At 32.4% G+C, this 17250-nt stretch overlaps 1 protein-coding gene across 2 annotated transcripts in view; it reads right to left on the bottom strand.

Annotated features, from left to right (window-relative positions):
* Positions 1–17250, bottom strand: part of skd (mediator complex subunit skuld) — a 74839-nt gene that overhangs the window by 45330 nt on the left and 12259 nt on the right. For both annotated transcript variants that reach the window (XM_065506528.1, XM_065506530.1), the window contains exon 3: positions 3877–4189. In XM_065506528.1, coding sequence (XP_065362600.1) covers positions 3877–4189 — 313 coding nt within the window. The remainder of the gene's footprint in view (positions 1–3876; positions 4190–17250) is intronic.

The raw sequence follows: 17250 nt of genomic DNA, 5'->3' as shown, positions 1-17250 counted from the left end.
AAGATATTTTTTTTTTGTTATTATGTATAAAATTTCAATTGACTCTGATCTAAAGTATGTAATTGTATTTTAATTTTTGTTTTTACTTCTCTCATGAATTGTCTGCCATTTTAACTTTAATGTTTAATACAACATCAGGTATAAAATAAAAACAATGCAAAACAGGTTGAATAACCTCAAAAATATATACACTACAGAGACGAGACAGACTTGCATATATATTGGCAAAAAAGCTTCATACTATATTATGCGAATATTATTAGCCATCGTGCACAATTCCTCATATACATATAAACACTATGTGAATTTACTAAAAAAAAAGTTAATTATTATTTTATAATTTTCAAGGTAATTACAAGTTGTATGACTACTTAAAAATATGTATATTTTATACATATACATAAATTGTTCAATTCAAAACCTATCATCTGATATTATAATTTCGTTATTTTTTTCTATTTGAAAATTTAGTCTAGCACATCCAACATTATTAATGCATCAGGGATAAAAAAGTTTATACATCTTTTTCTGAACTATAACTGTTTTATTTTTCCAATAATATTAATGAGCAACTGAAATAGACTGAAATACTTCAAGCTCATTAATCTGTTGTGGTTCCACTTAAAGACTTTGAAAAGTATAACCGATATGTATCTTCGCTAGTAGATAGGCTGGAAGCAGGTATTTTGCGAATCAAACTTATTAACCAAATCCTCTTAAAACCTTTGCAACGGATAATCGATATGTATCTCCTCTAGTACATAGTCCCAGTTAAAACTGCACAAGATTCTTTCGTCGGATATGAGAAGAGAACTACAAGAACATAGAAGGGAATATCAAGAATTTAAAACCGGATTATAACGGCTCGGAAGGGACTAGGTATTAATCACTCGGTTATTTGCTTCACATGCAGACTTCTGAAAAACAAGGTCATATTCACCACTAAAAGTACTGTTGCTATTTATAAAGTAACTTATTTGGAAGTTAATGGAACTTGAATCCTTGATGTGTAAAACGGTTGCATATTCGTGTCTGTTTCTGTGAAACACTTGGAACACATGAAATCAAGGGATTACTAGACATACCGAATATCCCTGATAATGTTGCCTACAACACATTCCCTTCCTTGGCTGTATCGACCACGAACAAGTATCCGTGACAGGCGATGCGTCTTCTCGGGTATGATATCTGTAGCAACAATAATGAAGTAAATTTCAAGATGCCAAACAATTGCAACATTATTCAGGCTGAGCTCTGGGCGAGTAAACCGTCCGAAATTCTACTGGATATACAATGAGGATATCCGAATATGTATCGAGGCCATTGAGCCCTTTGAAATGTTCACATGTGCTGTGTGTTAAACACGAGAAATTAATAATCGCCCTCCCTAATCTCGAAAACTTTGAAACTCCTGTGGTCACCGTGAGAACTCTTATATTCGTCCCTGTAGTTTGACAGTCACACAAAAGTTGATGCAACGATTATATCTCTTTTTCATCTAAACGAATTCTGCAGTAATTGTTACGAGTACCTGGAAAACACATACGTTCCGACATATGCCCAATCATATAGTGCCCCGTAATTACACCCGTAAAAAGCCTAATCAACTTCCTACCAAGAGGCAATAGTCTTGGTCTATTCTCTCCCAGAGAAGGCTAGAGCCATAGAGAATTATACATAGAGACGAGACACTCCGATTTGTCAAACAAAAATACAACAAATCATATGTCTGATACAAAAACAAAATACATTGACTAGCATGTATTTTGTTGTTGCCAGAGATAGGTTTTTGACAACAGACTTAGGTTTCTGACAATTACGTCTCGTCTCTATGTTACCCTATGGCCAGAACATTCAGGATATTGTACAATATCTTTCATTGACCATTTGTCGATCTAATACGATATCGCAGCCAAGGGATTGTGAACATCCCTTTGTGCAGCGATGGAACACATATTCGTGAGATGAATAAATTATATGGAAAACACATTTCGACATTGTAGGACATATGTAGGAGTTGAGAATCGTGATTGATGCAAATCTCTCCACGAAAATATTTATGGTTGAATTTTCGTGATGAATTCTTCTCGCAGCTGTTTCGACAATCAGTCTGCGATTAAAACTATTTCAGCTTCAAATGATCGTGAGCTACATATTGGCTATTTTGATAACAAGAGAAAGAACGCGAAGTGATTGAATATTCCTTATAACGATTACCGCCTGCAATATTGGGAAGTTAATTTTTGCACTACATAGCGAATCGAAGGCGGTTGAATATTGGGAGATTGGAAAATTCCAATATGTTTTTCTTTCAGATACTAGAACACGTTGATGGTGTTCGACAACAGATATTGCAGAATTCGCTGGACGTAGTGAAGTAGGGTTGACTGGACAGTTAAATATGTGGTCGGTGCCATGACTACCCTGACCACATGCTGGGCATACGTTGGGAACGGCACAGTCTATGTGGGACCAGAAGCCATTAAGCGTTTTGCTTAATATCTATAAGATATTGTGCTACCGCAGAATTAATGGCGTCTATGATTAAATGTCGTTCAAAGCCATCATATACCAACTCTATCAAAAATATCCTGCACATACCTCTGTAGGCTCTCCTCTTATATGTGTAATGTTGAAGTTCGGATGTCACCGAAGGTAGGGACATCTCAGAAGGAACTTTTTCGTGAACATGACATTGAACACTCATGAACACTGTGTTCGGAGGTTATTTGAAGATAGCTTTGAAAATGTCTCCACGTTGTTGACCATACTGGCGCAGTATACTTGACTACTGACCTACCAATCGTTTTGTAGTTAGCTCGGTTTCGTTATCCATTCTCCAAGTTCTGCCGGCTAGTGTCTTGAGGAACATGTCCCTCTAACGAAATTTGTACGTGATTGTATTAGGGTGTACTGATGAGCTTAAAAGGCCATCAAAAATAAAACCCAAGATATTCGATTTTCACCTTTGCTTAGAGTTCTTCTGAAAATTCTGCTTTCGCATGCCTTTAATAAATCAATATACATATTTAAAGCAAAAATATAAAAATAGAAAATTGTATTTAACTTATCAGGCAAAACGTAGATAAAGTTAATTCAAACAACTGGGTTATTTACTTGGCATAAACTTTTTAACTATCAATATGTATTTCTAGACCTCCGCATACATAAAAATTTTTTCAGCAGTTTGATGTTTGTTTTGCAAAATACAAAATGAAAACAAACAGAACTCTTTTATTTCATCACGGAAAAAATATCGATATATGCATGTATGTACTAGGAAACCCGCAATAGATGTAAGTACATATACAATTACTCTCTCAAATGTTGAATTTCTTCTTTGCATTCCTTTATGTTGCTTCTCTTCTTTTCAATCAATAGAGAAATCAAAACAAACTAGCAGTTAGTCTGTTTCTTAAGCTTTGACAACAACAAATATAAATAAATGAAAAATAAAACGTGAATGCATAACAAGAAAAATTAATAAAAAGAAAATAAATAAATAAAATAACAAATTTATAAGAAAAAAAACATGACCAAGAGAGCAAGCAGCAGCATGAGGATGCATGAGTGTGGTGGTTGGTTGAAGGTGGTGATGATGGTGGTGGTGGTGGTAGAAAACGCAAGTCGTTCCTCATCATTGAGTAGAAGAAAAATATAAAAAATAATAAAAATACAAAAAGCCGGTGGGTTGAGTACCCATACACACGCATTTAAAACTCTATGTGCGTTTGTATTTGTATTTTAAATTCCTCCTGCATGGCCTTGAAATTAAGCGAAATTTTCATCGTCCCACTAAATAATCTACCCACGATATTATTTTTTTTAAAAATACTAATAACTAAAGATAATTTTCTTAAACATGTTTTTACTTACCAGCCACTTTTAATAATTCAGCATCCACCAAATCGGTTAGATCGGGCTCTTCGCCATACCAAAATATCCATAATTCTTTGGCGGCCGCTAGTGACAGAGGTGGATGCACTTTTGATGTGTTAACCACATCAAACATTGCACTTGGATCCGAGTTGTCTTGTCTGGTAGACTGAACACGTCTCCAAACGCATAGAATGTCAGCTTGCATGCATCGTGAATAGGAGCGTAATATGGGATCATCCAGTGGATCACTGGATGCATTAGGTCGCTCATTGTTAACAAATTTGCGCCATTTTATACCGCATAAATCAGTCTGAAATGTAAAAGAAAACGAAAACAAGTTATTAATATAAGTAAAATAAGGTTAATTTTAAGAGGATCATAGGTATATTGTTTGATGAAAAAAAAAATCGAGTTAAAAAATGTCTCTCATTAGATATCCATATTTTCTTCATTAAGGACTTAGTAATCCAGATATAAATTATAAATAGGTCAAAAGTAGGAACAAAAATAGAAGTAGTCGTGGTTTTCTGCTTATATCTAAGGCATTAGTGGGTCGATATACAGTGGTTGACAAAACAATGGAAACTTTTCCAAATATTCCATGTTTAAAATATTTTTTTTAAAATAAATTTTTTTTTTTAGTATTTTACTTGTAGGTATAGTTTTATTTATATAAATTAACTGAAAAACAAACATAACTAATTATATTCTGAAAATAAGGAACAAAATTAAAAATATCCACTATTTCGCTACTGACAAAACAATGGAAAATTTTAAACTTCCGCAAGAAAGAAGTGTAAAACGAAAATAATATTTAAAAGAACGATGTAAAAAGCATCCTGTTTACAGTTATTTTATTTTTAAATTCAGGTAATTTTTCACAATTTCTTTTTCTAAGTTTTTCGCATAATTGCTTTTTTTCAAAGTTAACGAATATGACTAAAGTTAAGATTTGTAAAGACTTAAAAAATAAAATAATTGACGATTTTAAAGCTGGTTTAAAACAAAAAAGTATCTGTGACAAATATTCAATAAATAAATCAGCAGTTTCAAAAATTATTAAGAAATTTCGTGAGACCGGTTCTGTAGAAACTCAACATTTAGGTGGAAGACCTCGTAAGACTACTCCTAGACAAGATAATTTAATAGCGAGAGAGTTCATGAAATTTCCAAAAGTAACTCCTCGAAAGGTTGTTAATAGCCTAAAATTAGAAAAAAGTACCCGAACAGTTAGTCGCAGGGCAAATGAGGCTGGTCTTGGTTGCTATCGTCCTGTGACAAAAAACCACTCATTTCTAAAAAGAACCGTTCTGCTCGTCTACAATTTGCCAGGGATCATTTAAACTGGTCGATACAGAAATGGAATACTGTTCTCTTTTCGGATGAATCCAAATACAATTTAAGATGCAGTGATGGGAGAACATTTAAAAGACGACCAAAGGGAAAAAGATTAGATCCAAAGTACACAAATAAGACTGTAAAGTTTGGTGGTGGCAATATTATGGTATGGGGATGTTTTTCAGGGCAAGGTATGGGCCCAATTCATATTATAAAAGATACCATGACAGGTATAGGATACAGAACCATATTAAACGATGTTATGTATCCATACGCTGTGGAAAATATGCCCCTAGTTTGGAGATTCCAACACGACAACGACCCGAAACACACCTCTAGGGTTGTAACCGAGTGGTTAAAATCCAACGAGGTACGTGTTTTGAAGTGGCCTGCCCAATCGCCAGATCTCAATCCCATAGAAAATCTATGGGAAATTGTAGATCGTAAAATAAGGACCCAAAATTACACCAGGAAGGAAGATTTATCGGAGGCGGTTATAAGGGAATGGCAAAATATTTCAAAGGAGACCATTGACTCTTTACTTGGTTCAATGCATTGTCGATGTGTAGCAGTTATAAAAAATAAGGGATACCCAACAAAATATTGAGTTATTGCAAAGTTTAGACCATATTTGTTAAAATAATACCGTAATAAAGAAAACTGTTAATTTTGTTTTCTCATTTTTAGAATTTAATTATGTCCTTTTTGTAATACTACAAAAATGTTAAAATTTTTTAAAAAATTATAACGATCGTTTCTTTAAAATTAGCCCATCTATCGAAATTACCAATTATTTATCGTTCCCATGAGAATTGGTTCTTCGCTTCTGAAGACTCGTATATTGTCAATTCGGCCACAGCAATATCAACCGGAATTTGTTTACTCAAGGCCTTCCCTGGCTTGACGACAGCAGACCGGTTACCATAGCAACCAATTATTTATAATTTATTCAATATTTCCCAAGGTATACTTTTTATTTATTCAACGCCTCCCACCACGACGCGTCGTGGCACACTTTCACAGAGGGCATGCCATCTCAAAGAAACAATTAAATTTCAAGTCTACTATAACTTTATTACATTTGTTAAGGTTTTAAACGATCACTGTACCGACAAGTTTCCTTCGTCAACTGATTTTGACTTACTATTTCGGTAAAATAGCAACAAAGCTTAGCCAACCACCTTTCATGATCGTAAACCATTCAAACGAGCTTATAGTGTACGTCGCGCAAGCAGCATTTTGTAGCCTAAGCATGCGTGCGTGGATTTTGAAAAATGCCCATGACTGATTTAATTGTGTAAGAAAGTCAGAGGCTACTATTAACTGTATTTATAGGAGCATGGGGAAAGGTCAGCACGGTTCATGCTAAATTCTATAATCGTAACAACCACGTAGATCAACAGAATTATTGACGACTATATGTACTATAGAATAGAGTCTTCCACAGACATTATTCCATAGAATAGAGTCATCCACAGACACTATTCTATAGAATACAGTCATCCACAGATACTATTCTATAGAATAGATTCTTCCACAGACACTATTCTACAGAATAGTCTTCCACAGATACAATTCTATAGAATAGTCTTTCATGCCTTTAAGATACGATATGATTATAGGTATCCAAAGAAAATAATATGCCTCTAAATTTGTATAACTCCATACCTATTCATTTTTGTACATAATACAAAAATTAATCATTATTTTGTTATCTTAACTTTTATTTCCACATCTTTGATATTTCATTCACTTCTGTATTTTTGTTTTTATTTTTCATTTCTGCCATTCCTTCCTGCTCTATATTAACGAATATCTCAACTCTCTAACTTAAATTCTCTCTTCTCTTGGTTTATCAAAATAAGGGGAGCAACAAACTAAGGTATGGCAAAAATGTTTAATAAAAACAACAACAACAAAAGAAAACCTACAGAAATATTATACCAGTTTAAAATTTATTTAAAAAAAAAAAACAAAATTCATACTCATATATGCACAGATACTAATGCCCCTGATAAGTAACTGTGACGTTGACTGGGACTCATATGAGTATTCTGCTCATAAACTCTACTCTATTGGGATGCAACAAACATACAGATACACAAACACATATAAATACCAACATCCAAACATATATGTATGTACAAACATATAAACTATAAATAAAAGGTAAAAACAAAAAGAATAAGAACAAACACACCACTGTAAAGAAAAGTGAAAAGAGTACAACTTTAAAACGGCATATCATTGATAACACAATAAAAACAACAAACAAAAAACACTACACATATAGATATTTTTTTTACAATAATATTGAGTTTGAGAAACGTAGCAAAATGTCAATATTTTTTTTTTTTGTTTTGAAATTGTTAAGTAGAAATTCAAAGGTATAATTATGTTTGACTTTATATGCATTTAAAAAATAACAAGTTCACACTGTGGAAGAGAATGTGGAAACTAATTAAAAATGTTGTTTATCAATATGTACAATATACATTGTACATAATATGATCTTATAGTTAACCCAATAAACATAATACCATTAAGAGAATTAATGCAATTATTATTCTCGTACCAGCATAATAAAAACCGACCACACCACTTCATAATAACCAGATAGCGTAACGATTTTACTTAAACATTTTTTTAAATTATTATTTTGGCTTAAACAAGTAAAATTTTTGTGGTGAAACATGTCATGACATGTCTTATTAGCAGGTAACCAAAAATATGCAATCATACTTTTTACTATGCGTCGTATAAACATAATTTTAAGAATTTTATCTTCGATTTGTTAGTGCATATTTTACCATATTTTGCATATTTAACTTATAACTGCATATTTTTGGTTGCCCTCATTAGTATAATAATTGTTATGGGCACGAATTCCCAATTTGAAACAAAGTTTATGATTTTGTCAAAAAGTCAAAAATTGTATGTCATGAGTTACAAAATATTTATTTTGGTATATATACCACTCACATCCCACTAAGCGTCCAAAAATATCTTCAAGGAAAATACCTAAGCTTTTTTTGAGAAATAAAATGGACCATTTTGAAAAAAAGGTCAAACAAATTTTTGATTTTGGAAAATCAATTTTTTTTCGAAAGATTGGAAAAATAGCTATCTAAACTAATTGGGACATATTTTGATAAGAATAATAGTTAATACTTAAGCGACCTACATTACGCAGACGATATTTGTGTTATGACACACAGCTTCAACGATATGACATGCAAGCTGCAGAAACTAACACATATTATGGAAGAAGCTGGTCTGCGGATAAATGTTAGCAAAACAAAGACATTACGTGTTAATGAATCAAGGCATGAAAACTTCTTCATTAAAAACCATCAACTGGACGGTGTTGACTCCTTCAGCTACTTGGGTAGCATAATAACAAAGACTGGTGGCTCTAAGGAGGATATTGAGAACCGCGACACAAAAGCCAAACAATCATTTGGTATGCTGAAATCCGTCTGGAGTTCTTGAATTCTTTCTTGCCGATTGAAGCTTAAAATATTCAACACCAACTTGAAGTCAATCCTTCTCTATGGCTGTGAAACATGGAATGCTGCATCTCGAGATATCCATAAGCTGCAGGTGTTTGTGAACCAATGCCTCCGCAGAATCATTCGAATCTTCTGGCCAAATGTTATCACTAATGTCAGTTTGTGGACCCAAACTAATCAACTGCCACTTGCAACGGAAATGAGGAAACGCAAGTGGAACTGGATCGGCCACATTCTGCATAGACCAGCTAACGACATCACCAGAAACGCCATCGACTGGAATCCTCAGGGCAACCGTAGAATTGGAAGACCGCACACACATGGAGGCGACAAATTGACATCGAAGTTGCTGCCATGTACAAAAGTTGGGGGTGAAATTAAGTTACTTGCCCATGATAAATCACGTTGGAACGTGTTTGTTGAGGCCCTATGCTCCTTATAGGAACGATATATAATAGTTAATACTACGATATCGATTTCAAAAGTTGGTTCATTTAAAATGAAATCCGCAATATGTTTTTTGGAATTCCTTTATAACCGCATCTGATAAAGCTCAAGTCAATATTTTGGGATCTACAATTTCCCATAGGTTTTCTATTGTATTAAGAGACCTGGAGGCAAATTCTCGCACTAGTAATCGAAATAAATTTCAAACGCTTATTAGCGTTCGAATAAAAACTCATTTGTTATCGAGCACAATCAAAAAAACTCGCACGTTGGAATAAGTATTCGATCGTCCCCGGTAATTGGGTAGGCCACTCCAAAACATATTGTATTTTAAACCCCGGTTACAATCCTAGAGCAGTCTTTGGGGTTATTGTCGTGCTGGAATCTTCAAACTATCCTTTTGAATCGTTTAAAATCTATCTACATACAGTTGTTGGAAACTTTTCAAAATATTTCATTAGTGGCCTAAAATCTGAAATAATTTTTTAAAAAATTTTAACATTTTTGTAGTATTTTATTTGTAAACTTTTATTAGCTTAATTTACCAAGAAACAAAGGACATAATTAATTAAATTCTAAAAATGAGAAAACAAAATTAAAAGATTTCTTTATTACGGCATTGACAAAACAATGGAAACTTAGGTATTATTTTAACAAATTTGGTCTAAACTTTGCAATAACTCAATATTTTGTTGGGTATCCCTTATTTTTTATAACTGCTACACATTGACGATGCATTGAACTATTGAAATATTTGGAAAAGTTTCTATTGTTTTGTCAACCACTGTATATACGACATCATTCATAGTATTTTTATGATATGAATTGAATCCATATCTTGCCCTAAAAACAGTCCTACATCATAATATTGCCATTGAAAAACTTAACTCTTATTTGTGTACTTGAAGTCCAGTTCTTTCCCTTCGGAAGTCTTACAAATGCTCTCTCATCAGTAACTGGTAAACTGTGTTTGGCTTCATATATCTTGATCAGTTAAAATGTTATTTGTTTTTGGTTTTTCGCAGGGCGATAACGCATTTTCCCCTTAGACAATTTGTGTACTTGAAGTCCAGTTTCTTATCCTTCGGCCGTCTTGCAAATGTTCTCCCATTAGTAACTCTTAAACATTCATACACCTACAGTATTGGCCATAACTAAAGCAACCCCTCAATGCTTTTTTTTTGTATAAAATCATAGTTTTAAATATCTATTATGTATTATTTTCATTTGTTAATATGTTTAGTATTGATAAATACTTTCAAAGTTAACCTTTCTATAAGAGGTAACTTAAAATCAAAAAATATTTTAAGGTAGAAAATGAAACGGACAATACTAAAGCACACCTTCAAGGATATACTATAAAAAAAAAATTTTGTTAATTTTTTGTTGCAAATCCTTTGTTTTGGATGGCACAAGAACATCTCTTGGCATAGAAGATAATATGTTTTTATGGCGTTTTTCGATATTCCTTCCCAGGCTATTTTAACGGCATGAAATAAATCGTGAAAATTTCCAATCCTTATTTCAACAATTTTCACGATTTATTTTCATATTAACAATGTGCCACAAGTTCTCAATAGGATTGAGATCGGGAGATTGACCAGGCCAATGAAGAACTAGAATCTTATTGCTGTGAAGCCAAGTCTTACAAACTTTGGAGGGGTGCTTAGGATCGTTATCCTGTTGGATGCTCCCTATAATTGACATCTCTTCACTGGCATAAGGCAACATTACAGCTTTCAATACATCACGGGATCCATAATCCCATAAATTTTATGATTTGGCCCAAATTCTTGACCAGAAAAGCAACCCCAGACCATTACATTGCCTCCTCCATGTTTAATTGTTCCTTTGCAATACCTAGGATTCAGGCTTCCTCCTTTTTGTCAGCGTACATGCCTTATTCCAGCGGAACTTTTTAAGTTGTATTTGGATTCGGTAGGGAACAGTACTGTCTTTAATTTTTGGACACTCCAGTCGATGTGGGCTTTGGCAAATTTCAGTCTAGCTTTCTTGTTCTTAGCTGATAGAAATGTTTTTTTTTGCTGGACGTCAGCTGAATAATCGGGCTTCTACTACTCTTCTACGCATAATCTTAAACTTGTTCGTACTTGAATAGCTGATGCTGTAGGATCTTTTTGTATTGCTCTTTTGATCAAGAAATCGCGAACGACCTCCAGAATGCACCGGAGATTATCGACCAGTCTTAAAAAATTTTGAAACGAGCCTGGAAATAACTGATCTGTTAATTGAATATTTTTTACTAAATTCATGTAGTGATAAGCCCGTCTTCCAGTCTTCAATAACTTTAATTGAAATTTACTGGAGTACTTGTTCCTTGTCATGGTTTTTTTGCAATAAACTCTATAAAACTTAAATTTTGCACACTACGGCTTCCTATATTTTTATCTTTTGGAATTTTTAAGTCCATTCATTGTGATTCCCGATAACTCACATTGCAAATATGCAGTACCGAGTCAAATTTTTAAACATCTTATAAGAGGGTGCTTTTGTTTTGTCCGTTGAGTTTTGAGTTTTTATATGATTTATCATTTTAAATTAATTTTTAATAAAATTATCTTTTACTAAATGAATATTAAATGAACATTAACAATATTAGTTAATAAAATATATACAAAATACATCCCAAAAAAGCTGTTTTTATCAAAAAAAAATTATGACTTCAAAAAATCCATTGAGGGGGTGCTTAAGTTATGGCCAATACTGTATCTCGATCAAATGCCATGTTTTTGAAAACTGATATTACGGAACATAGGTTTTCCAAAAAAGTTTCCATTATTTTGTCAATCATTGTCACTCATACTTTTCTGTTCAGTTAATTTATTGTTCTCGTAAAAGCAGATACCTACGCCGACTAAATTACACGGCAGCAGCGGCTGACTTCAAAAAAGGTCACCTGCGGCCGCTAGCTGACTATAGAATAACTACACAACTTCTAAATAAGTAAAAATTTGTAAAGTGAAATTCAGTCGTTCGTAAAATGAACTCAAAAAGAATGAAATATTTCGATAATTGGAGAAAAAACAGCAGAAACAAATTTATAAACAATAAAAACGCAGTACATATCAATAATATTTTTATCTTAAATTCGCACATTCATAAACGTCAACACTCGCGGTTTTAATTAGTTGACGTTCTATTTTTAAAAAATACCTAATTCATCAGAAAAAATGTTTGTTGGGAAACACCCAATTAGTGTTGAATTAAATATTACGGAAATTACACTTCCTTGAAATACATAAAATGTATGTGATTTAGGATGGCCTCATTTGTATTAATGAAGATTCAAACTAAAATAACTGTATAAATATCAATATTTTAAAAGTCAATACAATTAATTATGTAGCTATTTAAAGAAAGAAACCCACCCTCAATAGAAAAACAATTTCATGATCAAGCCCACTAAAAAGTGTTAAAATAAATAAATAAATGTTTAAATTTAATAACTAGTGTACACTTGAAGAGTATTTATTATGTATGATTAAGGAGGAGGTCAATATCACACACACATTACTCGAAAAAAAAATGAAATCTACCAACAAACAAACACAAAAGCACTGCAGCAAACCAACAGAAATTCAACACCTGTTATTATAGGTGTTATTGTTGTTGTTTCTCTGTTTTATTTTCTTTTCTTTTTTTTTGTTGTTTTGTGCAACAGTTATTGTATTTATTTATATATTATTTGACAAACTCATTCACATGTACGTACAATAAGAAAGAAAAATACATACAAATACAAACATAACAGCGTTTAATAGTGTATTTGTTGTTGTTGTTTGCTTCTTATTCCAAACTAGACAAACAAGTTTAAAACAAGTTGTATGATACTTAAAAATTATAAAATTTATAAAACGCAAACATATAAAAACTACATCTAACATAAAAAGAAAATAGAAATACATAGAGAGAGAGAGTATGGGGTTGCCAGAAGTGATTTCACAAAATACCAAAAGTCGCTAAAGATATAGTCAGCGAGAATTTAAAAAAATCGGTTCAATTTCAGATATATAAGTAAAAAACTACGACTAACACGATTGTGCTGGGACTTATTGGTGGGAAACATATCTACACCATTTTCAATTGTATTTCAGAAGTTTCTAATTGTATTTCAGAAATTTTCAATTCAATTTCAGAAATTTCTAATTATATTTCAGAAAATTCCAATTCAATTTCAGAAATTTCCATTTATATTTCAGAAATTTCCATTTATATTTCAGAAATTTCTAATTATATTTCAGAAATTTCTAATTATATTTCAAAATTTTCTAATTATATTTCAGAATATTCCAATTATATTTCAGAACTTTCTAATTGTATTTCAGAATTTTCTAATTGTATTTCAGAATTTTCCAATTGTATTTCAGAATTTTCTATTTGTATTTCAGAAATATCCATTGGTATTGCTATTAGAATTTTCTGAAATACAAATGGATATTTCTGAAATACAATTGGAAAATTCTGAAATACAATTAGAAACTTTTTAAGTATAAATTAAAAATTCTGAAATACAAATGGAAATTTCTGAAATACAATTGGAAAATTCTGAAATACAATTGGAAATTTCTGAAATATAATTGGAATATTCTGAAATATAAATGGAAAATTCTGAAATATAATTGGAATATTCTAAAATTCAATTAGAAAATTCTGAAATATAATTGGAAATTTCTGAAATATAATTGGAATATTCTGAAATATAAATGGAAAATTCTGAAATATAATTGGAATATTCTGAAATTCAATTGGAATTTTCTGAAATATAATTAGAAATTTCTGAAATACAATTAGAAATTTCTGAAATACAATTGGAAATGGTGTAGTTAAAAAAAGTTAGAAACATAAATAGTTAATCAACTACCGTGCCTAGCACTTCTCAAAATTATAATGGAAACTTTTGGATGCCAGTATTGCTTAATTTCAGTTTTCAAAAACATGGCCTTTTACACACATGTATGTATACATATTTGGTCAATTCACAAGGTCTCTTATCATGTCATATTGTCCTAATGTCCTCATATATCACAATGGTTTTTATTGTTTTTCAAGCAAAAAATGTCCTAAAATAATACTACTCTGTATGCTATGTTTATTGTGTTATCGTAACCAACCAGCAGAGACCTGCACCGAATGCCTAAGAGTCGGTTAAGCCGAGCTGTCGAGTCGTGATATATTAGGACATTACGACAATTGGTCAATTCACAAGGTCTCTTATCATGTCATATTGTGTTAATGTTCTAATATTTCACAATGGTTTAAAAATGTTATTGTTGCCATTCAAGCAAAAAATGTCCTAAACTATTACTACTCTGTTAGCTATGTTTATTGTGCTGTCGTAACCAACCAGCAGAGACCTGCGCCGAACCCTAATAGCCGCATACGCCGAGTCGCTGATAATATTCGGGAGCCGACACTGAGAATCGCAGTCAAAAAGTTATAGTCTGGAAAAATTATGCAAAGCCGCCATACCATTTTTCACAAGCCGCCGCCACCGATAAAAGTGTTCGACACAGGTCTCTGATAATCAGCTGTTTTTGTTTACAATTATTTTTTGAACAAAATTTGTTTTCGTAAAAGTGTAAAAGTGGTTGCAGAATAATATGCAAACAAATTTAAGATAATCTTTATTTACTTGAGTCAGCCATTACCACCTCGAAAATGTATTTTTCACACAAACCGGATATTATTTTAGATTTCTCACTTGGCATTGTTAAAGAAAATTTTTGTTATTGTTTTATTTTGTATCTGTCTTTTATATCAGCTGATTTAGATTTGAAATAGCACACTTAGTTATGAGGGGTTGTTCACAACAGTCGTATTTTTTCTTGTTATTATTTTAGTACTTCTGAAATTAGGACACCTTGTGAATTAGCTTAATATGATTCATAAGAGACCTTGTGAATTGACCAATTATGTGTATTTCTAAGATAAATTTAAATGTTTAAAATAACATTTACTGAAAGCATTTTTTCAAATTTAGAAATACTTTGGATTTGGAATCTATCAACAATTGTTGCATAAAATAATTAAAGAGACTTTATATAATTAAACTGCTCTAATTTATTATTATTTCCATTTATATCCCAGCAGTTATAGGAGACAGTACCGAACTTGTGATTTTTATCCATCATTTAGGGTGGGAGCTAGTTACTTCAATAGCCACCTGACTAGTAATTTTAATACGGGCATGTCCTAGATCTTTTGATTACAATGGGACTGTCTAATAGCTGTTCCAGTAGGCAACGCAATGGATTCACATACTGGTTACTACAAGCTAGCAAGATAACTAGCTTTGTAACTGGTTACTTGATAAGATACATGACTAGTTATTTTAACACGTGCATGTCCTAAGCAGGGGGCCAATTGACCCTTTTGATTACATTGTGACTATCTGATAGCTGATCGAAAGTAGTCAACGCTTCTGGTTGGTATAATAAAGTGCAGTAAAAAAAAGTGACTTCACCATAGGTTACTAAGAGACACTAAAGTGACTATTGACTTCATGCTTTGTTACATGGGATACCAGATACTTAGTCCCCTTTTACAAAGCAGAAATTGAAAGGCAGACAGACGAAGTTTGTGTGCGAGGGGTTGAAGAGGTAAATTGTGTATTACACAGGTTTAGGTTAGTTCAAAAGAGAATGAGAAAAATGTCTGCCTTTCAATTTCTGCATTGTAAAAGGGGACTTAAGCAAAAACAAAAAAAAAACTGTATGAGAATTATATCAACACAATTCGTATAAAACCAGTTTGTACGAATTACTCACAAGACGTTTAAAGCGACTACACTCCTGATTACTTAGAGACACTTAAGCGTCAATTGTCTTCACACTACATTACTTGGGATGTAAAGTAACCAATTGTCCTCTCTCTGCACTACAAAGTGCACACAAGTGTCAAATGACCAAAACATATAAATTGGAGTCCGCCAAGTGATAATACATTTGTGACAATTACTATCTTTAAGGGATACATTGACTACTTGCTTAACTGCAGGATATATTATTAACTTTGCATTTTTATTCAAAACAACAAAATAATATTCAGGTTTTAAATATATTTTATTAAATTATTCGAATAATATTTTTTACTCGTAATTCCTTTAAATAATCGAGGAAATTTTAAAAATTAATAGATTAAAAAATATGATCTTTTATTCGATTATTCGAATAATTGAAAACCCTAGTACGGATGGAGTAAAATATTATATTTTTCATATTAATCATAGGAATATTCTTACAAATCAATTTACGAATTTTTTGTGAGGAGACAATAATTTGTTTGCATCATTTGAAATACTAAAATATTGTGTATTGTTGGCTTCGATTACTAAGTCATGTACATAGTCAATATGGATACCAAATGAAATTAATTTGAAAGACCTCTCCAATATTTAATATAACCCTATAGAAATTAGGAAATTGCAGCGAAAAAACTTGTTTTTTCCATCTTCATCTTAATGTGTACATTGGTAAAGCGTATTCGGCCGAATATAGCAGTCTTTAGTTTAGTTCGGAAGGTGTGTGCACTATGTGACCATAAGGTCCATTGTGATTCCCTTCAAGGGTCCTATAAAAAGAAAAAGTATGTCTTTCCTGAAAAAGGAGGACATGAAGAAAATAAAGAAGAAGAAAGGTAGTGTCTTAGAGATAGCAAAAGGAGAAAACAAGAGGAAAAATTGGTTACGGAATAAAATTCTCTGTAGAATATACTACTTTAAATAGCCAACCTAATCCCCTGATAAAACCTAGTATGTTACTCAATTTACTGCCAGCAACACTCCCAAGATCATCTAGAAATCTGTTACCTAGCCATTTAAATCTATAACTCTGTAGTCTCGGGCAGTTGCAAATAATGTGCTCGACTGTCTCCAACTCCTCTATATCCCCCACATAAACACTTACCTATGAAGCAGTGACCGGAATTCTGAGACTACACTTATCCAACCCAATTAGTGTTTTGGTTGCCTTGGCATCCAGTTTTGTCCAAAAGGCCTTGTACACTTGGCAATCCGTCCTGCTATTGCAGGATTGGTTGGTGGTGTCACACAATC

Source organism: Calliphora vicina, chromosome 3 (assembly GCF_958450345.1).
Source record: "Calliphora vicina chromosome 3, idCalVici1.1, whole genome shotgun sequence".
NCBI classification, from domain to species: Eukaryota; Metazoa; Arthropoda; class Insecta; order Diptera; family Calliphoridae; genus Calliphora; species Calliphora vicina.
The sequence above is the reverse complement of the archived record's forward strand: the minus strand, read 5'-3'. Positions and strand labels throughout refer to the sequence as shown.